General features: G+C 35.7%; 1 protein-coding gene across 5 annotated transcripts; it reads right to left on the bottom strand.

Annotated features, from left to right (window-relative positions):
• Positions 1-218: 218 nt before the first annotated feature.
• TSEN15 (tRNA splicing endonuclease subunit 15) lies at positions 219-23099 on the bottom strand. 5 transcript variants are annotated; one of them, XM_033196315.1, is made up of 5 exons: positions 22874-23099; positions 20303-20384; positions 19869-20004; positions 2135-2276; positions 219-1602 (listed from the first exon to the last, which is right to left on the bottom strand). In XM_033196315.1, the coding sequence occupies exons 1-5, from the start codon at positions 23006-23008 to the stop codon at positions 1582-1584; spliced, it is 516 nt and encodes a 171-aa protein (XP_033052206.1). In that variant the 5' UTR covers positions 23009-23099; the 3' UTR covers positions 219-1581. The 5 variants fall into 5 exon arrangements, with proteins under 5 accessions (XP_033052206.1, XP_033052202.1, XP_033052203.1 ...); XM_033196311.1 differs by having other exon boundaries at positions 2123-2276; positions 22874-23098; XM_033196312.1 differs by having other exon boundaries at positions 2239-2276; positions 22874-23098.
• Between the last annotated feature and the right edge of the window lie 3461 nt (positions 23100-26560).

The following is a 26560-nucleotide window of genomic DNA, read 5'->3' as shown; positions in this document are numbered from 1 at the left end:
TGGGTGAAAAAGCTGACCCCTCCCTGGTCAAGTCTCAGATGAGACTAGAGCCCTGCCCAACACCTTGACTGTAGCCTCACAGAGGACCCAACTAATCTGTGCCCGGGTCCCTTACTCACAAAAACTATAAGATAATAAATGTGTGCTGTTTTAAGTTGCTACATTTGTGGTAATATTATTTTGCAATGATAGATAACTAATACAGATTTCAAGACACATTTTAATTTTAAAACATTTTTATTATAAAAGTAATACAAATAAGAACATTAAGAAAAGACAAAGTCATCCATTTTCTGCCTCCCATCCCACTATAACTGGTTAGTAATTTGATTTACTTTGTTATCTTTTTATAGAATGTTTGGTCTGTTATTTCAGCCATGATTACATCCACTCATACACTTTTCCATCTTGCAATTTTTACTTAATGTAACATTTTCATGCTTTTAATAATATTCATTACTAATTTTTAGTAAGTACATTATGTACCATTTGTATACATCTGTTTATTGACTATTTCTTAGATGCAGGGATGCAAACTATGGCACCACATTTGTAAATAAAGTTTTACTGGAACAAAGCCATGCCCATATTGTTTATGTATTGTCTGTGGCTGCTTTTGTGCTTCATACAGCAGTGTTGACAAGTTATGACAGAGACAGTAGGTTTAAAAACCTAAAATAGTTACTTTCTGGCCCTTTATAGAAGAAGTTTGCCAATCTTTACCCCAAACTTTAAAGTAGTTTATAATTTGGGCTACTAAAAGTAATGTCACTTGGAATATCTTTGTGCATATAATTTTTCATACTTTGTACAATTTGAGAGACACTAACAAAAGTGGAATAACTGGGTCTAATTAATGAAGACTTTTTAAGGTTGATACTCTCCCACACTCTTGTAACATTCAAGCTATGATATGTGATAAGAATGAAAAGGATAGCCCAGAACTCTTGTAGGTAACATGTCTCTGGTTCCTGTTACTCAAGACACTTAAGTTTACACTCTGGATGAACATATTTTGAGTTTTGATTTAAAGTTAACCAAAAAAGAGAAATAACAGTAATTGCAACAGGAAGACCAATTGAAACAAATCTTCTACTTTCTACTGGAGAGGAAAAAGCAGACAGAAGTAGGTGACAAGGTATATATAAAATGCCATTCTAACATAGCTGCAGTGGCCAAAACGCACCGGGGAGAGTTGAGTAAGAAAAAGAGATGGCAATCTCAACAATGAGCTGGCAGTGGCAGCAAGAAACAAAGAAGCAACTATGAGTGTGGGATGACAAAAGCAGCAGATAGGTCCCACCCATTTGAACACATCCTAGGCATAAACCTGTATACAACTGTAATTAAACTGTCTCTAGATAAGAAAGTTTTAAAGAAATCACTCTATATTTTTTAAGAAGGAGAAAGTCTTCTATCTAGGGAAGTTTTATTCTTCAGAATGAAAACCTTATGGAATGGGAAAGTCAACCTTCACTATCTAAGTCAACCCTGACTATCTCTGAGATAAAAGATGAAGCAGTCTGATGGTTCTCAAATCCAATCTTGTATGAATAAAACAAGCATCAGGAAACATAGATGTCATCTTCTAAGAGAAATATTCTGAAAAAAAAAAAAAAGATCAGGATGGACTTTTCTCCAATAAACAATGTAATCCAAAAGCAAAATTAGAAAGCTATTTAATGTAATTATCCAAATTATGCCAACAAAGTATGTAAAGAAATCACATATAGCACATTTATCTTATTAAAATGTTCCTGTCAAAATGTCAACCAATTTAACGTTTCTTAAAGAAGCATTTTTTTAGTTACAACTATTATTAGCCTTTACGTTCCACCTCAGTTACTCACTAAATAATTAAATGCATGATGACTTCATAAAATACTTTGGAAAACCATGAAATTCTCCATAGACTAAGGAAATCAATTTTTTTGCAACAATAACTAGGAACATGCTACTTTGAACAAAATATAACCAATTTTCTGAGGTATGAAAATCAAGACTTTTTTTCTTGAATTTTCCCTATGGCAAAGGAAGTGGCAGGCAGTTCTGTGAATGACTTGAGTCACACTTAAAATCATGTCATAATTTTCCTCTTTTTGTGCTTCTTGCTGTCAGTTACCTCAAAACTGACCTGAGGGTCTGGCAGCATAAATCCATCAGTAAGTTTATAATAGACTATTGTAGAATCAGACTCCACTATGGCCAAAGTAAAAGACATCGGCAAATCTGGATCACCTTGCAATTTTCGAGATGCCTTCAAGATCTCCCTTATCCTGAAAATAAAGTCACAATATACTTAGGAGTTGCAGTCACTCAATTAGACGAGATGTGACACAGAAGAAAGCAACAGAAAACTTGAAAACAGGTCACAAGAAACCAAACTGAAGTACAAAGAGAAAAAATAATTTTAAAAAATAACATCAGAAGCTTCTGGTATAGTATCAAATAAGTTTACCATACACATAATTGGAATCACAGAAGGAAAGGAAAGAGAATGGTATAGAAATAGTCGACAGTTTTCCAAAATTGATGTCTCTGAATCTGAAGTATATCTTTTATAGACAGCATATAGTTGGATCTTGTTTTTATATCCAATCTGACAATCTCTGCCCTTTTGAGTGTTTATTCAAATTTAAAATTAACATTGGTATGGTTGGATTCATGCCTGCCATTTAGCTATTTGTTTTCTATATATCACATGTCTTTTTTCTTCCTCTCACCCTCCTTTATCACCTTGTTTTTCTATTAAATAGGTATTTTCTAGTACGCCATTTTAATTAATAATTTTTTTTTTTACTATAGTTTCTTGAGTTTCTTAGTGGTGACTCTAGAGATTACTATTGCGTCTTAGTTTATCACAATTTCTCTCAGCTTAACACTAACTTGATTCTAAAAAAATATAGAAACTGCTCCAATAGAGCTTTATTCCTTTCCTCCTCCTTTATGCTATTATTGTCATATACATTTATATATTAAACCCAGTAATACAGTGTTATAATTATTACTTTATATAATTTTCTTTTTATAAAGTTAAGAGGAGAAAGGAAAATATATTAGGGTCTTTTTATATTCACATATTTAATATTTCAGGTATTCTTCATTTCTTCACATAACTATCTGGTGTCACTGTTTACTCCAATATAGCTTCATTCCTTCCCCCATCCTTTGTGTTAATACTGTCATGTAAGTTACGTCTTAACCTGCTCTAAGCCTGGTCAGTTGATTTTTGACAAAGGTACAAAGGCAATTCAATGGAGAAAGTCTTTGCAAGGATACTTGAAATGAAGATAGTAGTACACCCTTATGTCTACACATAAGATTATTATAGGAATCAATTAAATGGCATATATGAAAAGACTTCGTAAACTGTCAAGTGGTCATATTATGTAGTATATATACCAGCTTTGCTACCTTGCAAATTGGGATATAATATTTACAGATAACCCTGCCTCCATGATTATTGCTAAAACTGAATACTAACCCAAACATACTAAGGTACACTGTGCCATTAGTGGAAATACAGAAAATGTTTATTTTCTGAAACAGTCTGAATCCCAGAAATTGACTTAGTCCTTAAAAAATTATTTCCACCTATGCTGAACTATATTACAATTAGCTAGATTCTTATTCATAAGAATGATTTACTTTAGAGAAAGATATTCTGATAAAGCAACTATAGATATTAATCAGAAACTTCACTACTCAGCACTGATGGGAAATCACACTGTGATAAAAGGCAGCATAACACAATTGCTTCTTCAACGCAAATCTTTTAGTAGCTAAGTATTTTCCTTCTTCAAAAGTGGCACACCAATATCTAAATTAATAATAATAGAAAAAGATCAATTTTTATAGGCTGTACATCTTGAATTAATTTTTTTCTACAAAGATGGAAAAGAAGAAACAGACAATGGATCAACTAAAATTTTAACTTATCTACATCTTTTGTTGTCAGCATGTATCATGATTACTTCACAGTATGCAATATACATAAAACCCAGTATATAATGCACATAAAGCCACTTCAATGCCACAAGATAAATTTCTCTAAACATCCCCAACTGGTAGACTGTGATGAGAATGGGACACAGACAAGAAGGAAGCCTGTTAACACAACTTTTACACATTTTCCATTTCTGAAGACATAATGTTATTTAAATCAGAAGGTGTGTTTGTATGTGTGTGTGGGAAGGTGAGGGGGTGTTTTCTAAGAAAAACTATATGGGAATTCTAGCCCATATATTGAAATTTAGAATAGAAATTTCCATCTTATTCACTACTCTTTTTCCATTCTCAATTTATATTTGTTTCCGGAGTTCTTTGATTTAAGCGGCAAAACATTTTCATACTTACCCCAAATACCCACGCAGGAAACCCTAACATTTGAAAACTAACTCAGAGTTGTAAAAGGGGTTTTGTTTTCAGAGTTGAGAGAAATCACTGTCAAAAATGAAATGGAAGTTCCCATTTCTGAGGCCTTGTTTATGGTACTTGGTTGGCGGGGGGCAGGGATTGTGAATTACTAGTGAATCTTCTCGGTAGTAACAGAAAAAAATAGTTTATCTGCCTCTGTTACTCAAAGTACACTCCAGAAGTCTCACACAGTTTCTTGTTCAGGATCTCTTCTAGTCGCTTTTTCAAATATGTTTAAAGCAAAGCCATCATCTTTTCCTCAACAAACAAGAACAAGACCTTTCTTGTTTGCTTCCATTATAGGATACTGCATAAAATTCTACAAATGTTTACTTTGCCTTTTAGCCAACAGGTTATACTTTCTCAATCTGTTAATAATAACAGTAACAAAAGATTTTGAAGTTCTTAAAAAACCACATATGATTGTAAAGATTCCAAGAACATTTAAGTATCACCAGACTATAATCTCACTTAATTTCTAACAAGCTTATGGCTTGAAATCTTACTTTAGAAATGACATTATCCTTATATGTATAAATTTTAATAGCTCAATTCTTTGGAAAAATATTGTGACAACACTAGAAATATTGTATGTTTCATCACGCAAATCTACAGTAATAAACGACAAAATTCTTTATAGTTCATACTGGATAGAAATCAACATATGAAAAATATAACCTATGTATTAATAATAACAGTTTCAAGTTTTAAACTCAGTTATATCTAAAGGGAAAAATCCCACCTAAAGAAAAATACATATCAAAAATTATAGCTATTTTATTAACAGTAACAAAATTTGATGCTCACAACAGGTTTTTCTTTCTCATAACTGTTCACAGAGGAGCTCTGTGTACAGGAAAAAAGTGATTCCAGAGCTTCATATATCTAACTTGAAAACAAGCCTGAAGCAAATACACAGTTAACACTATTTGGCTAATACCTTCAGTCCAAGCTATGTAAATGCTTTCCATAAGTCTTAGCATTGATTTTTCTGTAATGATTCTAAAACAGAGACTAAGTAATCTCCAGAGATTTACAAAGAGGACAAGAAGTTGAAGACCACATTACTTTTAACTTCAAATGCTATTGAAATGAATGTATCATGGGTTAAAAGTAGTATTAATTTCAACCCATAGAAAGTATCTCCTTCTTTCCTCTTCAATGTGGCCAAATAACATACGCTATAGCCTTATTAGTAAAAGAGAATAACTCCTTGATTTGCCTCATGATGATATAATGGAATGACATACCATAATGCAACTCTGAAACATAATGCAAAATTAAGTTGGTGCCAGAGGCACCAAAGAAGCGTTATTCATCCACAGGCTCGGTTCCAAAGAAAAGTTTCAGGGATAACAGACCTCCTCCTTGAAATTCATGCCAATGCCTTCCTAGTAAAAAATCAAGGCAGCTAAAATTCCAAGGGGGTTTACTGAACAATCAAGCTATCCACCCCAGTGGGAAGTCATTCTGTAATAAACTGCAAGCTTTTTTTTAAGGGTAAGAGAAAAAAAAAAATGCTGTATCAGTTAAAAGAAGCTGCCAGAATTGAGGGTTTCACCAGCAGCAGATTTCTAACAGAGGTAAGGTGAGGACACACATCCTAATATGCAGAGAGGCCAAATGACAGAAGTCATTTTGCAGTTATGAGACTTTGGGACTCAAATAAAATAGTGGTCATTATAATGAATTTGTAATAAGGATTATGCTTTCAGAAAGTGGCAATATTTTTCCATTATAGGGAAATAATAATGGATGGTCCTTCAAGAAAGTATGTAGCATTTGAGGATTAAATCTCATATCTAAGAATATCTGCAGAGACGTTCTAAAGAAAGAACTAGTTCTAGTAACCCTTTACTCCAGAATTAATGTAAGTTCTTTTCCCAAGGCACTAGGGAAAACGAGGGGTGAAAGAAAGAACTAGTTCTAGTAACCCTTTACTCCAGAATTAATGTAAGTTCTTTTCCCAAGGCACTAGGGAAAACGAGGGGTGAAAGGGCAGAGAGAATATAAATGAAAAGAAATTCAACTAAAAAGTAAAGAGGTTATTCCTAACATTGGCAAGTTACAATGTAAAGCGTGGAAAATGGTGATAAATCCTGCAAGTGGATGGATTTTGCAGATACATGTGTGTGTGTGTGTGTATATATATATATATATATATTTTTTTTTTTTTTTTTGAGAGAGTCTCGCTCTGTCACCCAGGCTGGGAGCACAGTGGTGTGATCTTGGCTCACTGCAACTTCCACCTCCTGGGTTCAAGCGATTCCTTTGCTTCACTATGCCTCCCAAGTAGCTGGGACTACAGGCACATACCACCACACCAGCTAATTTTTTGTATTTTTAGTAGAGGCGGGGTTTTGCCATGTTGGCGAGGTATCGAACTCCTGACCTCAGGCGATCTGCCACCTCAGCCTCCCAAAGTGCTGGGATTACAGGCGTAAGCCACTGTGCCTGGCAGATTTTGCAGATATTCTAATTTTTTGGAAACTCTTAAAAGGTTGCTTATAGTATATTCTTATGATCGTTAAGGTATTATTTAGCAAGTCTCTGCTGCAGGAACACAGTTAGCCTAAGATAGCTTTACCCAATCTTTCAACAAATACTTAGCACCATGTACCAGGTACCAGGTTAGACTCTAAGGATATACCAATAAACAAAACAAAGTTCTCACTTTCAGGGAACTTACTTTCCAGTGGAGGAAAACAGACAGTAGATAATCAAAGAAAACCAAATACGCAATAGGTTGACTAGCATTAATATAGCAAGTGTTTTAAAGGAGGACCACTTAGTAGGTCCAGGAGGTGAGATAATAGCAGCTTAAGCGAGAGTGGTAACAGTTGTAGAGAAGTGGTAAGAAATGGACAGATTCTGGATGTATTTTTAAGGAACTGACAGGGTTTACTGATAAATTAATTTGGGGGTATGAGAAAATGGAAGAATAAAAACTAAGAGATTATAGCAAGGTTACAGGATACAAGGATAATATACAAAAGTCCACTGTATTCCTATATATCAGCAATAAACAACTGGAATTTGAAATTAAAAACAAAACACCATTTACATTAGCCTCATAAAAGATAAACATTTAGGTATAAATCTAAAAATATTTATAGGATCTATGTGAGAAAAACTGTAAAACTCTGATGAAAGAAATCATAGGATATCTAAATAAATTGAGAGATAGTCCATATTCCTGGATACCAACTCTTCTCAATGTGATCCGCAGTAAGTGCAAACCCATTCAAAATCCCAGCATGTTGTTTTGTAGATATTAACAGGCTGATTCTAAAATTGATACAGAAAGGCCAAAGACTCAGAATATCCAACAAAATGTTAAAGAACAAAGTGAGAGGACTGATTTTATCTGACTTTAAGACTATTACAAACCAGGCACAGTGGCTCACACCTGTAACCCCAGCACTTTAAGAGGCGAAAGCAGGTGGATCACTTGAGGTTAGGAGTTTGAGACCAGCCTAGCCAACATGGTGAAACCCTGCCTCTACTAAAAATACAAAAATTAGCCAGACATGGTGGCACACACCTATAGTCCCAGCTACTCGAGAGGCTAAGGCATGAGAATTGCTTGAACCCAGGAGGCAGAGGTTGCAGTGAGCCGAGATCGTGCCTTTCCACTCCAACTTGGGCACAAGAGTGAGACCCCGTCTCAAAAAAAACACACAAAGAAAAAAAAAAAGACCTATCGTAAAGCTATAGTAGTCAAGATCATGTGGTATTGGTTAAGGAATAGATAGGTCAATGGAATAGAATAGAGAGCTCAGAATTTACCCACATAGTCAATTGATCTTTGACAAAAAAAAAAAAAAAAGCAATTTGATGAAGAAAGAAACATCTTTTCAACAAATGGTGCTAAAGTAACTGGATGTTCACCTGGAAAAAATCAGTCTAAACACTGACCTTATATCCTTCATAAAAATTAACTCAAAATGGATCATACACCTTAATGTAAAATGCAAAACTATAAAACTTCTATAAGACAAAATAGGATGCCTTGGATTTGGTGATGAGTTTTTAGATAAAATACCAAAAGCATGACCCAGGAAAAAAAAATTCTATCAGATTCTATTAAAATTTAAAACTTCTATTCTGCAAAACACAGTGTTAAGAGAGTGAAAATATAAGCCATGGATTGGGAGAAAATATTTGTAAAACACATATCTGATAAAGGACTTGCATTCAAAATATACACAGAACTCTTGAAAGTTAACAAAAAGAAAACCGAACTTAAAAATGGGCAAAAAATCTGAACAGACACCTCATATGTGGCAAATAAGCATATGAAAAGATGTTCAACATCATATGTCATTAGGAAATTGCAAGAAGTTAAAAAAGCGGCAATGAGATGCCACTGTGTGCCCACTAGGATAGCTAAAACCCAAAATGCCACGCTAGCAAGGATACATATTGCTGAGTGAAAGCCAATCTGAAAGGCTACATACTGTATTATTCCAGCTATATGCCATTCTGCAAAAGACAAAACAACACAGAAAGTGAAAAGTTCAGTGGCAGCCAGGGGTGGGCTTGGGGGTGAAGAGAGGGATGAATAAATGAAGCATAGGGAATGTTTATGGCACTGAAACTATTCTGTATGTGACGATGAATACATGACATTATGCATTTGTCAAAAACCACAGAATTGTGCAATAAAAAAAACCCTAATGTAAATGACAAATTTCAGTTAATAATAATAATAATGTATGAATATTGGTTAATTGTAACAAATATACCATACTAACACAAGGATGTTAATAACAGGGGAACACTGCTCGACTGGGACTTAGATGGGAAATCTCTGTACTATCTGCTCAATTTTTTCTGTAAATCTAAAATTGATCTAAAACATAAAGTGCGCGTGTATGTGTGTGTGTGTGCATACATTTCAAAATGACTCTAAGGTTTTTGGCCTGAGCTTCAGAATGAATACAGTTGCCATTTATTGACATAAAGAAAACTACAGAAGGAGAAAGTATAGGAGCAAATCAAGATTTCTTTTTGGACATGCTAATTTGAGATGCCTTTTTAGATCGCAGTAGAGATGTCAAGTAGGCAGTTACATATATGAGTCTGAAGTTCATGGAAGAGGGTGAGATGGAGATAAAAATTTGGGAGTCATCAGTATATCGATGATATTTAAAACCTTGGAACCAGATGATGCTGCTTAGGGAGTGAGTATAATGAAGAGAAAAGCTCAGATGACTGAGCCCTAGTCACTTAACCTCCTCAAATCCCCCAATTAGGTTCTTGCATTAATAGCTAAACATCTATATCCTCACACATTTGCACATTGTAATTGGTATCCATTAAACAGAAACAAGCATTACAATTCCTAATATCCTGACTCAATCTTCTCACCTTTGTTTCAGGATTTCCTAAAGATTTTGTAGTGGCAAACTCTTGATTTAACTTTCTCTTACCTTTGACTTCCTTAATCCTTAAGAGGTTGCTTTTCCTGAACTGTTACTTCCCAGGAGGAGAGTTGTTTGTTTGTTTTTTCATATTTTTTCTATGTCTGTCTCTCCTTTCCTCCACTCCTTTTCTCTCCATTCCCATCTCTGTTGTATCACACATACTCACTCCTCCTTCTCCACCCACCCCACACCAATCTAGGGCTTCTCACCAACTGCAGACAGGTACTCTCTCTGCCATTACTACATACCCAGTCATAATGAACTACTGGCAAATTTCAGGCCCCCTCAGCCCTCAATATCTTGCTCATATTATTACTTTAACCAGGGCATCCATTCCCATCCTTGTTCCTTGTTCCTGCATATTTCAAACATCTTGTCCTCCAGTAAGTTTTTCCAGACTCTCTCATCTCTTTATCCCACTAGTCGAAGTTAGGTCTCCTCCCTCTGTGGTCTTCGTCAGTACCCTGTACATATCTGTCATTACATTTATCACACTGGATGTAAATGTCTGTCCACCTCACCTCTAGACTGTGAGCATCTTGTAGGCAAAGTCTATGATATTTTGTACCCCTTGAGCCCAGGCAGCCAATAAATAAATAAGCAACTTAGAAAATACTGGAATAAAAGGCCGGGCGCGGTGGCTCAAGCCTGTAATCCCAGCACTTTGGGAGGCCGAGGCGGGCGGATCACGAGGTCAGGAGATCGAGACCATCCTGGCTAACACGGTGAAACCCCGTCTCTACTAAAAACTACAAAAAACTAGCCGGGCGAGGTGGCGGCGCCTGTAGTCCCAGCTACTGGGGAGGCTGAGGCAGGAGAATGGCGTGAACCCGGGAGGCGGAGCTTGCAGTGAGCTGAGATCCAGCCACAGCACTCCAGCCTGGGTGACAGAGCGAGACTCCGTCTCAAAAAAAAAAAAAAAAAAAAAAAAAAGAAAATACTGGAATAATTTGCAATTTACCTTTTTATGCTATCCTAAAACCAAATTTTGTCTCTAGATAGTATATAATTATGTTTATATTCATTATATTTAAATAAAAACTATAATTAAATACATTTATAACATTTTTAGTGAAGGGTAAGACCAGTAAATAAACTTTTAATTTTCCCTACACATCTCAGTGTATTAAAATATTAATTTTTTTCTTCTCCTCATGAAAACACAAAGGCAATGGATTTAAAAATAAATAATTTGTCCATTTATATTATCTGGGTTACTGCTGTGATAATACAAACAGCTAATAAAATGTTCTTTAATCATGTCCTTTAAAAAAAGAAAAATTACTATTGACAGTCTTTAAAAGCTATAGTGGGAAAAATTAATTCTGACAAAGAAAAAATAACTAAAATTCATTGGATTCAATGTATGAGAAAAAGAGAGTACATTCTTTTGAAAACAACATTGAGGGAAATAGGATGTGATATGCATTAATAAGCTAAGCATCAGATTAAGCAAAGCACCTCAGGCTAGGAATCCTAACTTTGGCTCTGACACTCATTTCTAATGTGCACAGAATTATTTTCACTTCTCTTAAGGCATAAATTCCTTTAATTGTACAATAATCTTGCCAAAATAATTTTATTCAAACCAACTTTTAAAAGCTCTTAGACTTTTAGCTTCATGGTAGCTGAGCTTGCAGAGAAGCAATTTGGTAATTGAATGTCTACATCTTTTTCTAAACTTCTCAAGTAATATGAGGATGCCAAGAAGAACTTTTGAAATATTTTTGTCTTAGATAAGATGGCTGAGTGTATTCAATTTAGAAAGGTTACCAAATGCCACGAAACAATAAAAACAAAAGAAATGCCACTATTTGGGGTCCTAGGGGAACAAAATGGTGACGGGAGAGGCTCCATTCTCCCATCCACTATTCTTCTCTGACACTGGGAAGAAAGAACCATTTATAATTTCGTCAGGTTTGAAAGGATGAATGATTCACATATTACTAAAGAAGGAACTACAATCCTTTGGGGAAAAAAAAAGGAGATTAAGTTTTAGAAAGCTGTATCTTAACTGTGCTTGGATTTTATAATTGTATAAGACATTTCACTTCGCTCAGCTTTTTTTAAAACTTATATATAACCACAGATGAGCTTAAAATATGGCAACTAAGGTTTTCCCACCTCTTGTATCTTACTGAAGAAACAAAATTTACATTGGAATTGGGAGGTGACACAGAGCCTATGAGGGGGAAAAAAAAAACCCTACCAGTAGTTAAAGACTAGAAAATAATTTTGTTCCCTTATCATTTGAGTCCCTGTATAAGTCACTTAAGATATTTTCCCATTTGCAACTACCTGTAGTACTACTACTATTACAGAAAAGTGTAATAGTATTATCCTAACTTCGGTATAGTATACTTCTACCATTTAGGGCACTCAATAAATACCAACGGACCCAAGGTGGTCCAAAGTGAAGCTAATCAGGCTATCTGAACATAAATTTGACTTCATTTGCAATCTTAGCACTGAAAAAGATAGGTCACTAGTTTTAGTTAGTATTCCTCTTGTTGTCTCATCTTTAAATCCATCAGATCTCTTTCATCTCTGTGTATCTACGAATATGATTTTATACCATTGCTGTGTCTGAGGAAACTGTACTACAGTCATTTACCAAAGTTGCTTCATGTATTCCTTAGATTCAATATAGCATAGAAACAATCTAGAGTACTCTCCATATGGATGCCATGCAAATATACAATTTAATATGGCATTATAATGCAAACTAAAAATTATTTTACATTAGCTTTAGGAAGTATTTTTAGATGAGAGAAACAAGAAACACTAGCAATTAATTACTTCATACTCCATCAGCAAAATCTTCCCACTAGATAATCAGAAATGGGCACTTTATCAATTGTATTCTCCCATTACAGATCAGGAAATAACATTAAATCAATATGTTCATAAGGACTGTTACACACAAGACCTTCTGAAACTTGAAAAACATGACAAAGTGTTTCAACTGTGATCACATATCATATATAACTGCTTTACAGAAAACATGAATCACAAACCGTTCTTATGCTCAAAGTAATGCATTCACTCATAGTGATTCAAATACACATTCACCCTGTAAAGGAATCTGTCTACTCTCTTGCCAGAAAGTATGTATACAAAATCACCAGGTCTAAAGCCTGGGAAAGTAAGTGGGAAGCCGACACTAAAAACTGTTCAGGCATTCTTAGAAAAGCACACAGATATAACATTAAACACTACCTAGAACAATTACCTTTTAAGGAGGCAGAAAATACATATACACCATAAAATAAATAATAAACCATATAAATATACATGCCACTCTGCCACATAACAGTCAAGTGATGACTGAAACAGTGGGACTATTTGCCATCACTAGGGAAATATTTTATAACTAAGTTGTAGTTAACTATGTAAATGACAGACTTTGGTCCAGCTTTACAAACAACAGATTATAAAATTTGTCTCCTACAATAAAAGAGACAGTTATCAGGCCTTATGTGCTATGCTCTTTGTAAATAATAAGAAATTGTAGCTCCAGGAAACTGCCAACTCCTCTGGCTCTACAGCTATGTATGCCACCCAACTCTCCTACTAATAAAAATGTTATTTAAGGTTTTTTGAGGAATACAAAGCATTTTTTAAAGCACTATATTCAAGCAGCTAAGAAGCAGAGTCTAAAATGGTGATTTACAACTGGTGTGCTGAGGTTGGTTGTACACTATGTGGCAAGTAATTTGTTTCTAACAATAGAGTACTAAAGTTGGCAGGGTACTTTTAAATATAAAACTAATATTCCTGATAATATTATCAGTCTCACCAGTGATATTCCAACATTATTTCTTGAGTGAGAGTCAAAAGACAAAGTTAGCGCTAAGAGGTCCTGGGAACAATACATGGGCCAAAGCCCATTATTATTATATAAGAAAGAATAATGGCTACTTTTAGGGGGAAGAAAGATTATGATTCGGATGGGGCACATCGAAAAGTTTGTGAGGTGCCTAGAAAAGTTCTATTTCTTGACTTAGTTATAATTACAAGACTTCTAGATGTTTGCCTTATAACTCATTAATCTATACATTTGTATTGTGTGGTTTTCCGTAACTAGTTTCATTTATAATAAAATATTTTTAAAAACCAATAAAGCAAGAGAAACTCTAATAGCTGTGAGGTTGAGACCCTGGTACAGCTCACTTAATCTTTTATTATCTTTTGGAAAAAGTGGGGGTACAAATAAAAATATACTTTTAACCTCAGCTTTTCGTATGTAAAGTTAGGATAAAACAAACACCCTGTATACCACTAGGGATTTTGTTGCTGATTTAATGAATGTCTACTTGTAAAAATACTTTGAAATACTTTGAAATTCTGTAACATTCTCTGCAAATGCAAAGTATTCTTAAAACCACATAGAATAAACAACAGCCTCACTTCCTTGCTTAAAGCCCTTCAATGACACCACCCATTTAGCAGTAATTTTCACAGTGTTCTTTATGGAAACCTAAGACTCCATAGACATGCTTCAGGGGCAGGGCATCATGTACAGATAAGCAGATTGTGCTTTGCACAAGGGTGCCTGGCACAAGTGGATCTAAAAGCTGGCCTTTGCTGTTCACCAAGCCTTGAACCTTAGTGAAGAGACATTTTTCTTTGTATGTCGAGAGGGAGCTCCTTTTTCTAAATTGTTCAGACTCTCTAAGTGCTAGCCGTAGTTCTATTCAAAATTTCCCCATTAAACAGTACCTTATTTTTGTCAAACAATAAAAACAAACTGTCCGAAAGTCTTCTTCAAAGTTAAGACAAATCACAGACAAACACATTTTATATTTGTAATTCCTTGATTGACAAACATACTTGAGCATTTGAGTTCCTCTTCTGTGAGTTGCCTATTCATATTCTTTGCCCATGTTTCCCATTGGGATTTTTTTTCTGAAGTCACAGAAGCAAATTCTAAATTAATCTGTCAGTTATGCACATGCTATAAATCTTCTCCCAGTCTGTGAAAACTTACACATTGCAAGTGCAAGTATAAACTAGTAATAATCCTTTTGGTAACAATTTAGCAATAAGCAGGAAAGATGAAGGGATAGGCCAGGCCCAGTGGCTCACACCTGTAATCCCAGCATTTTGAGAGGCCAAGGCGGGTGGACAACTTGAGGTCAGGAGTTCAAGACCAGCCTAGCCAACATGGTAAAACCCTGTCTCTACTAAAACACAAAAATTAGTTGGGTGTGGTAGTGCATGCCTGTAATCCTAGCTACTCAGGAGGCTGAAGCAGGAGAATCACTTGAACCTGGGAGGCGGAGATTGCAGTGTGCTGAGATCGCGCCACTGCACTCCAGCCTGAGCAACAGAGCTAGAATCCGTCTCAAAAAAGAAAAGAAAAGAAAAGGAAAGAAAGAAGTATAAATGTCCCAGCTATTCTTAGGGAAACTTTCATACATGAGTACAAGGAGGTACTCACAAGGCTATTCATTAGAATACCATTAGTAATAGCAAAAAAGTAAAAACAATGATGGCCTTCATAATCTAAATAAACTTTCCCATCTAATTTTCCATCCTTTCCCTCTTTTTTCTGAAATTTTATTCATCCATTTATTCATTTACTGCCTTAAGGAATATTACTATACACCTACTCTGACCAGACACCATGCTAGGTAGGCAGTCATGCTTAATTACTTACAGTTGTCCTACTAAACCATGGTCTCTTACCTGCTAAAGAGACTTTTCTTGTCCTTCCTGAGTTTTGACATAACTTTGTACATATCCCTGTTAAAGTACTTATCAGTACTTCATTATCCTTGTTATTCAATTATCTAGCTACAAAATAAGTGAAGGCAGTCCCAAATCACACATTCAATTAAATATCTGAAAGGGTAATTGTTTTTTTAGATTCCATCCAACAATTAACAAAAAAAAAAAAAATGTATTTTCTAAGCTAATATTCAGTGCTAGAATACTACTTTCATGAGGATGTCATGAAAGTATTTGTTCATCATGGTATCCCCAGCACCTAGATCATTGCCTGACACATAAGAGTCACTCAATAAATACTTGTTAAGACCAAAACACCCAAGCAATATTATCTGAAAAATAATATTTAAAAGTGAAAACAGAATCATTAATTTATGTAGATGTTTTATCACTGAATAAGTAAAAGCTGTTTTCCTTCTTAAATAAAAAGTATTTTTCTTTCATGATGAGTTACCCTCACATCCTCCCACCAAATACTTTTAGGACATGTCCCAGTGAATTTCTTTGCTATACAAGGTTATCAGAGACTCAACATCAATCATTTTCTTCTCTGTGTTACTAACACAGAAAAATTCCCACATTAACTATGAAAGGCTGGAATTGCAGCATTACTGTTAGACGTATAACATTTTATATCATAAAATACACTAAAAGTAAAAATAGATAAAAGTATGCCTACTACCTAAAAGATTGCCCTGTTAAAGACTGAGTAATGAAATCACACATACACACATATACACACACACATTTCCACACATTTAACATTTGTTAAAATGTTATTTGCATAGTTTGTGTTGAGAAAATGTTATGCACTAAAAGACATATAAATCTAGTATGTATCAGGCCTCATTTGTGCTATTTTCTATATTAGTATTCTACTGTATAATATAGTTAAGAATATTTATATAAAAACAAGACATAAAGATTTAAGCTCTCTCAGTTATTAAATGCAAGAGCATCAAAATGGCTTACCAAATTATCACTCCAACTAATTCTACTTGAAGAAGAAAACAAGATTTAGCCATTCAAGCTAGAAAAGCATTAATTACCACTTGGAAAATACTAGAAATTAACAATAGAAACAAATTTGTACTTCTAGACTTACGAAATGATTTTGATTAAAATAGTTATTGCTTTCATTAATTTTATTTTTTAGGGATAAATGCACGTTAATTTCAAATAGTACTCCTTGTCCAAACAAATAATATAACATTAATACCAGCTAGGACAATATTTGTTACAGTAATTAAAAGACAGAAATAATGAGTTCTCAGGAATGAATTAAGACTCTTGGATATAGGACGGCTTGAAAAACATGCTAGTAAAAACCGGAAAGTACTAGTGATTAAATCTGATGTCAATGCTAACAACTATTTGTAATTCTCAAACACAGAAAAAACTCCACAGTAAGGAGCTTCTCAAAGAAGCATATGAATAGACTGATATATTAAAAAACAATTCTCATTATGAATCATAAATCCAAAAAATACTTCATAGAAATCTGCAAATTTAGTTTAATATGGCTTTATGAAATATGCACAATGAAAATAACCAGTTACAGCTTTAATTTAGAAGGGATCTTGCATGTACTGGTAATCTAAATCCTTCAATGCCAAAAAAAAGACAAGGAAACTGAAACCCAGAGAAATTAGGTGTGTTGCTAAGCATCAAACAAAATGTTAAGTGTTAGTCCCAAGGCTAGAAACCAGGTCTTAAGACTTTATAGTCTAGGGTTTTTTCTATTAGACTGCTATATATTCAGTTATAGTCAGCTAGAAAAAATATAAGTATTCATCAACGGTATTCACGCTGGAATTTAAAAGGCTCTGCTCTTTTCCCTACTTATATGCCACCCAAATAGAGCTGTGTTTTCATTTGTTCATTCTTCCCATACCCCAGTCTCAGAGGTTTACAGCTCCCCTTTACATGCTCAATATTACTCTCTTCCATCATTCTCTTGAATCCATCCTTCCTCATCTCAAGAATCTTGCTCCATCAATAATTGCCATCTTTTTTCTATTTTCAGACTTTCTGTAGGACAGCTCACATGGCAGCTGGCTTCCTTTATAGCAAGCAAGAGAGAGTGCCCAAGATAGAAGCCACAGTCTTTTGTAACCTAATCTTAGAAGTGACATCCCATCATTTTTGCCAAATTTTATTCATTAGAAGCAAGTCACTGAGTCCAGATCTCACTCAGTGGAAGAGAGTTATACAAGGGAGTGAATACCAGAATTATAAGAAGCCATCTTAGAAGCTGCCTGCCACAGCTTCTAAAGAAGAAATGTATAAGGGAGGTTTGCTAACCAGATACCAAGACTTCTTACAAAGCAAGCGATTAAGCGATGTGGTATTGGCAAAAGGACAGATAAACTGACTAATGGAATATAATAGAGAACCCAGAAACAAATTAATGCATGTTTGGAACTTTGGAAAACGGCAGAAGTGATATGTCAGCTAGTGAGGAAATGAGGGCCTATTCAGTAAATAGGGGTAGAAAAAGTGGTTATCCACATGACAATGGTATCCCTAACCTCCTCTCACACCATTAAAAACAACAAGAATAACAGAACTCTTAGTGAAAATATAGGTGAATATTTTTTAGACCGTTAGATAGAAAATATTTCTTATACTAGACACAAAGACGTTGATTATAAAAGATGGATAAATATGATTATATTCAAATTAAGAACTGTTATTCATTGAATGACATCTTAAGATAGTGAAAGATTTAAAAACTGGAAAACACAATAAAAAACTATTAGTGTCAAGAATATATAAAGAATTCATACAAGTCAATGGGAAAACTAAAAACATCCCAATAGGCAAAAGATATGAACAGATATTTCTTATAAATAATACATATATAAAGAAATATTTGGTATTATAAGTGATAAAAGAAATGTAAATTAAGACCACAATGAGAATAATCCATTCCGTTGGCAAAAATTTAAACGTCTGACAATACTAAATGTGAGAGACAATACAGCTCCAAAGGATCTTATTTACATTGCAGGTGAAACGTAAATTGAGGCAACCACTTTGAAAATAGTTTGAAATTATTTCCTAAAGTTAAACATTAGCAACACTCCATCATCGAGGGAGTGGATATGAAAATGGGGGCATAATCACACAATGGAATATTATGTGGCAGCCCAAAAAATGCACAAGAATGAATGAACTTTAGCAAAATATTAAGTGTATCAGGTCAGCCTTAAAAAATAAGGTTTTTAAATTATAGTTAAAAACATCTAAAATTTAAAACTTCCCAATGAACATGGAATTCAGAATGACAGTTACCTCAGGTCAGTGAAAGCACGTTAAGGAAGGGACTTATAAGATTAGATGTTCGTTATTGTCCAAAATCTAGTTTTGCTCTGGGTGATGGTTACAGAGATACTTATTACATTATGAAAAACAACTAAGTGAATAAATAAAAACCAAGCATGAACTAATAATGAGAGTATGTCATGAAACAAAGACATGTTTAATCCAATGCTGTGTACCTAAGTTTTTTACCACAAGCTACATGAAACTTTGATTTCAACTTGCAAGTTAATCATGCTCTTCACCAACTCCTATATCAAGTATGACTTGTACGACATGGTACATCTTATAATATCTGTTATTTCAAATGTAATGGTCTTACTTCCTTACCAAGAATATAAATATTTCTACCATACATATTGTCTCTGAAAAGTACTGACCATAGAGTAAGTGCTAAATAAATACTTGTTAAAAGCTTGATATACTTTGTATATTTGTTGCTGCCCAAATCCCATATTGAACTGTAATCCCCAGTGTTGGAGGTGGGGCCTGGTGGGAGATGTTTGGGTTATAGGGGTAAATCCCTCGTGGCTAGGTGCTGTCTTCAGGACAATGAGTTCTCGTGAGATCCGGTCATTTAAAAGTGTGTGGAACCTCCCCCTCAACACTCTGTCTCTCTCACTCCTGCTTTTGCCATATGACGAACTTCCTCCATGATTATAAGCTTCCTGAGGCCTCCCTAGAAGCTGAGTAGATGCCAGCACCATGCTTACTGTAAAGCCTGTAGAACTATGAGCCACTTAAACCTCTTTTTTTTTTAAAGAAATTACTCAGTCTCAGGTATTTCTTTATAGCAATGCAAGAATGGCTGAATACAACACTCATATTTAACTTACTCCTCAAATAGCCAAGAGTAAAACTATGAAACCGGCATCCTAAATTTCTTTAAAAATATTATATCACCACATTTAATGTTTCCTACTGCTTTACTCGGGAAAGGAACTTAGACCAAAATCACCTTCTCACCTGTTATGGCTGAGGGAAGCAGTGATGGGGGTAGGCACCACAGTCTGTAACCTCTCCCCTTCTATCTCAGTACCAACAAGGCAGATGAGCTGGAGTTCTGGTAATCCTACACAGTTTACTTCATGCCAGCTTTTGCCTGAAAGAACATCATTGAATGGACAATAATATGTATTAAATACAAAAGATAAAAACTCCAAACTTCTACCTAATACTCAGCTGAGCAAATATCACTCATAACACTACCTCCTATTTTTGCTTTTCTAATAGTTTGTTACTCAATGATTCCCAATGTAAATAAATAAATTGCAAAATTAACAGCAAATGCATAAAAGATTGCTTATTATAATGTTAAGAATGCTATATCCCAATCCAACCCCCCAATAACCTACCCTACCACAGTCCCAATAACAAAACAATATAAACAAACAACTTACTTTCCATGAGGTCCAGGTAAACCAAGAATGCTATATAAACTTGAGTGGCATCTCCTATATCTAATTCCATCATTTCTAAATACTGAAAATTAAAACATAATTGTCAAATTGAGAAGGAAAAATTATTTAATATTTTCTTTCAATCAACAAGTAGTCATTACGTATATATAATCTATAAAATTCTTCTAGGTATAGTGGAAGTTAAAATGCAATATAAGGTCTTAGAGATCGCTGTCTCTAAAGAACTTGTGACTGTTAAATACATGCACACTTAAAATTGTTAGGCAAATAACAATATATGACTGTAAGTGATTAAAAACCATGTAAACGGAATAAAAAACATGACAGCAGGTCAGAAGAGCTCTACTCAGAGGGACTGGTGAAAGCTTTATAGCAGAGGTGGGATGGGATACAAGTTGAGCACTGAAGAACATTATGATTTAAGTAAATGGAGAAGTAGAGTAATAGGGCAGGTAATCACACAAAGGTGGGATTAAGCCACATACATTCAAGGGCCTGTAAAGAAACCTATCTTCCAGCAATAGAGAAACCTTTTTAATAAAATTTGTGTTGGGACATGTTGGTGGGTACTGTGTATTTCCCTAGCCTCTTATTTGCATATGGAGATAATCTGCTAGAGTATCAGTCCTAACCTCTCTACCCACTCTTTCTCACTTTAAGAGTAGGGAATTATTTCATCATTAGATTTTTTAAAAGGGATTGACAAGGAACTAGAGAAAGCTGCTTCTTTCAGACTACTGGTCAGTATAAGGGGAAGACTTTCCAGGGGCCTACACCTGCAGGAGAATTCTGAGGCTGCACAGATATGCCAGTGACTAGGTGGATATGCAGGGCTAATGCTGAGTTGAATTATTAGTAGACCTGCATGGGGACAGGTCTAAAGTCACATTCTCCCATCAGCTTCACTGTAACTGGAGGATATAGTTACAGGAGGATAAGAGTTATTAGTTGTCTACTTCAAACATGTTTTGAAAATAACACCCAAAACAATTTTTGAGCCAGGTTACAAGGTCTTGGTGGTCAAGCTATACGTGTGATTTTATCAGTATGGAAACACTGAGGATTTCTAAGCAGGAGAATAATAAAAGTGTGTTTGAGAATAATAAGTCTGATACCATTTCACTGGAAGAACCTACATAATTTTCAAATTAACAGAAAGGTGAAATTGGAAAAACAAACACCCCCTATTGTTTCATTACTTTTCCTTTTCTTCTAAAAATTAATTTGATCCTTCAAGAAGAGAAATCAAAAGGGGAGATTTGATGGTCAAGGTGTATACAGCCATTAACTTGAAAACGAAAACAAACTACAAGTATATAAACTGAATAACAACACCAAATCTAGATAAGGTTTTAAAAAGTTGTTACTGGTGTTTCATTTATTAAGTACTTATATAGTGCTCTCTGTATGTTGAATGGCTTACAAATATTAATTAATTTAATCCTGTAACAACCCTATAAGTAAGTATAGACTATTAATATCCCCATTTTTCAGCTGAGGAAACTAAGGCATAATGAGATCAAGCAATTTGTCTCAAATTACAAGGTTGATAAGTGACAGAATCAGGATTTAAACTGAGTCTGATTTTGAGTTCATGCTCCTAACCAATATGCTGCCTCTCCATACTATTGTTTCCCTAAAACGGCACTAAGTAATATTTCCATGCTATTGTTTCTTTTTCTCACCTTTTGGGAGGATGAAGGGGACAGAGTAGGAAGATAAAATTATGCAAGAAAAGCTGAAAAAGGTTAACTCTTCAAACCTATACCTTCAAATTTTTTCTTGGCTGCTTTTAGATGATTACGAATCATTGCTCTCTAGCAGAAGAGTGCAATTCTGTTCAAGTACCGTACAGACCAGTTTTTGAGATTCTTACAAAACCCACATCTCCATTCACTGTCTATTCACTGCTTGGAACCTTACTGGTACAAGGCAGTAATGTCTCAAGCAGAAGCAAGCAGGGGACTATCTTTATCTCGCTTGCTGCTAATGTAGAAAAATACACGCAAAATGTGAGTAGCTGTGCTTTGAGCAAGAACCTATTCAAACTTTCGAAGAAATCTGAAATACTAGGAATCTGCACCTTTGCAAAACAAAGATGCACTCTGGGCCCAAGGCTAACTGTAAACGTGACTGTGCCTAAATCTTTATCATTATGGACCCGCAGACCTTACCCATCGCCCACAAATTGTCTTGCATGGTTACCGTGAGGATTAAATAAATTTATCCCCCAAAGGGGATTTACCTAAATAGCAAAACCTGTGGAGCGCTTATTAGGGTCTCCTGGCTTGAGAGGGGCGGAGTTACTGTCTGGCTCTCAGTTCCAGAATGGCTTTGGCTGGGGGATTGGGTAAGTGTGGGGGCAATAGTGTAACTTGTTTAAACAAGCAAAACCGATGCTGCCTGAGGCTGGCAGTTGTGCACACCGGTCCCCCTCGGTAAGGGGTCGCGCGTCCTCAGCTCTCCCGCTGAGGGAGAAAGAAAGCTGCCTGGGAGTTCTGCCTGGGTTAAAGGCCTGGACGGCGCCCTGCTCCTCTCGCGCCTCCTGACCTTAGGGTGGGTGCCCATCCAGGCGTCCTCGGGGGCCCACGAGGGAGCTCCGCCGCCGTCGCCAAAGCCGCGAACGCCGCCCGGACCCAGGCCGCTGCAGCCAGGGATCGGCTCGGAATCGCCGCGCTCTTCCATGCCTGCTGGTGCGGCGCTCCAGTGGTGCACCACTAACCGCGCCCGGCCAGAAGCCGCGGCGCGCGCGCCTGAGTTCCGCTTCCCCGAGGCTCGCAGTGGCCGCGCGAGAGGGCTCAGAAACTGGGAGGAAAGTTGCATAAGCCCCTCCTTCTGACCAAGGTAGGTAGAACCTGCGCGAACGCTCTCTAGTTTCGCTCTGCGTTTATTCAAATCTGAACAAATTTTAGCGTGAAAAATATTAAAGAGTAGTCTGCGCCCAGAAGCTCTTAATCCTCTTTAAGTCAGGGCTGCCGATAACTCTCTGAGAAAGTTGGGGGATACATACGTCCTCTTTGCCTTCAGCAGTGGGGTCCTGGTTTCTGATTGCTGGGGACGGGAAAAGCCTAACTCAGTGCCCTGACATAGAACTTTAAAGTAGAACCATAGTTTCAGGGTGGACCCACGTTTCAGGATTAGAGGAAACACGAGTTGCTGAATGAGTGTTCAGAAAGGTAGGATACAAACTAGCATAAGCATGTGATCTGGAAGCCAAGGATGAGGAGTTTCAGACAGGCAGAGTAGCACATTTTAGTGTTTTTTAATTTGCTGTGAGTGAAATGGGAAGCTATTGGACGCTCCTGTTATATTTTCATAGGATCACTCAGACTGATATGTTGAGGATAGACTGAAGGGAGCAAGGACACAAACAGGGACTGGTTAGGAGGCTATCGCATTGAACAGGACAAGGGTTACTCAAAATCCAAAGTCTCAAGCAGGATAACTTCTGTTTTCAACCACGATAGACTAAAACCCTACTGGACCATCCCCCAGCAGAAAACAACTTGGACACAATGCAAAAAGCTGAATATACTGCAATGTGAACAGTGGACTGGTAAGAAGGGCAAGCTTGCTTGAAGATGAGGAACTCCACTTCAACACAATACAAAAAGCTGAATATACTGGAATGTGAATAGCAGACTGGTAGGAAGGGCAAGGTTACTTGAAGATCAGGAACTCCACAAGAAAATTCCCCTCTCTTTGGCATTTAGCTTGTGGCAAAGTGCAGTCCAGAAGTCAGGCTCGGCAGTACCAGGTGTGCATGTATAAAGCTTATCAGCTGTTCTTATCTGGGGAAGCAGAAAAGTGAAGAAGAAAATTTTGAATTCTGAAGAGATTAAGAAATCCCAAGGAAGGAGTCAGAGAGTGGATCCCCAAACCGTCAACCCACATTTCTGAGAGATCCTGAACCAGCCAAAACAGAATCACAGCAGCTCAGTTAAAAACAAAAGATCTGAGCTGAGACCAGAGCTATCTCCAAAAGGGAGAGAGTTTTCAGTTAAAATCTAGCCAGGAAAATTACCTACTAATACAAAGGAAATAACACCCATCAGAGAAGAATAATAGAATCCAGACTCTCTACTTAACACTTATAAAGTCCAGAATACTATCCAAAACTGTCTGACGTATGAAATTCAAGGAAATGGATTGCATACTCTAGAGATCGACCCTGAGATGAATCAGATGTTGAAACTGACAGATAAGGATTTTAACGTGGCTATTATAACTATCCTCAATGAAGTAAAACATGTTTTCAATGAATGAAAATCAGGAGACAAATAGAAAATCTCAGCAAAGAAAAAGGAAGAAAAAGATTTTTAAAACGAAACAAATTCTGAAAATTGAAAATTATAATTTTAGAAATAAAAACTTCACTGAGTGAATTTAACAGCCAAAAAGCAATTACGGAAGAAAAAGTAGGGAACTTGAAGATAGAGCAATAGAAATTATTAAAAGTAAACAACAAAGAGAAAAAGTATCTTTAAAAAGTGACTAGACACACAGAGATTAGGTACATGTCAGACAATCCAACATGCATGTAAATAACAGAAGTAGAAGAAAAAAAGGACAGAAAAAATTTTTGAAGAAAGAGTGGCCAAAATTTCCCCAAATTTGATGAAAAACATTTACCAGTACGAAATGCTAAATATACAGCAACTAAAATAAACACAAAGAAGTCTACATTATAATAAAACTATTGAAAGTCAAAAAGATAAAGAGAAAAGCTTGAATGCATCAAAAGAAATAACACATCACACACAGGGAAAAGAAGGGCATCTATTATTGAATGAAATATAAAGCCACACATGAAGATTCATATGTTGCCCTCAAATATATTACATTTGAATGAGCATTTGCCACCACAAAGCAGCTACTAAGCCCGAAAGAAGAAAATGGCACTGAAATTAATAGGGTCATTGAAGCACGAAACAATGACACTAATTCAAGTGATTGGAAGTGAATAAATCTCTTTGACTCCTAAAGATCCAAATCAATTCATATGGTGGCATTTTTTAAAACCTTAAGAGTATTTTGTTGCTAAACTGAGTAGAGGGAAAATTTTATAAATCAGTAAGGATATCCAGTGTGATTAGGGACTGTATGAACCAGCCTCAAACATCTTCAGGGGAAGAATTTCAGCTTATGTTCAAGAAAAAATAATTGGGGTTATGGGAAACTAGAAGGATGAAGAAACCACAAATCAAAAAAGCAACAGATAAATGCCATCCTTTGGCAAATAGATTAAATACTGTTGCTTAGAAAAAGCATGATACATTCAAGCATGAATATTACATGCTTTTCAAAAGAGTTGAAGAATGCAAAGGGAGTGTCTCTTAGCTTCCCTGTTAGTGCAAACTTTTAAATAGGTCTTGGTGATTGGGAATGGCTAAGAATGAGCACAACGGATTTGGGAACACTTAGACAACCTGGTATTTAAAGTACAGAATCAAAATGGCTATTGTGTCAATCTAGAGTGAAATCCGCTAGAGAACAGAGGAGAGTTTCAGTGTCTGGTAGCCTGGAGGATTTCTCCTTTTGTAAATGCTTCAATAGTTCACTCTATTAGAGAACCAAAGTACTGGGGAAAAAAAAAAAAAAAGGCTAGATAAGAAGCTAGATAAGAAACAACGAATGAAATCCCCCCTGAGTGTATTGGATTTAATCAAATTCATTGTAATCTGGCATTTGCTGAACTCATTTCCCAATGATATCCTGATTCAGATCATTTTATTCCTACAAAAATCTGTAATGTCTAGCCTGAGACATATTAATTCAGTAAGAGTCTTAAGAGGAAATGCAAACACTAAATTGTGATGTGAATCTCTAGTGTGGAAAGAAAATAAAAAAAAGAAGAAGAAAGCTTTTACACAGTATTGTATGAGACAGTGATTCCAAGCTGAAAAATGTAACCTAGCATTCTGGATCAGCTTTTCATTCACTGGTTGTGAGGAGGTTCATACATATCTTGTTGCTTTTTTCGTACACAAAACACACAATTTCCCATTCTCTGTGAACAGAGAAAGATTCAAGAAAGAGAAAGATTCAATATTGTAAAGATGACAATTTCCTCCAAAGTTATTTACAGATCCTAGCAATTCGAATTAAAATCCCAATAAGGATTTTCTTAATACCTGGTAAGCTGAAATGTGGGCATAAAGGGCCAAAAATAACCAAGACCCTTTTTGTGAACAAAAGGAAGGAAACTTTTGAAGTTAAAGTTCTGAAATATAAATA

Source organism: Trachypithecus francoisi, unplaced genomic scaffold (genome assembly GCF_009764315.1).
Source record: "Trachypithecus francoisi isolate TF-2019V2 unplaced genomic scaffold, Tfra_2.0 Lachesis_group5, whole genome shotgun sequence".
In the NCBI taxonomy this organism is placed as follows: domain Eukaryota; kingdom Metazoa; phylum Chordata; class Mammalia; order Primates; family Cercopithecidae; genus Trachypithecus; species Trachypithecus francoisi.
Note: the sequence above shows the minus strand (reverse complement) of the source record. Positions and strands in the feature narration are given on the sequence as shown.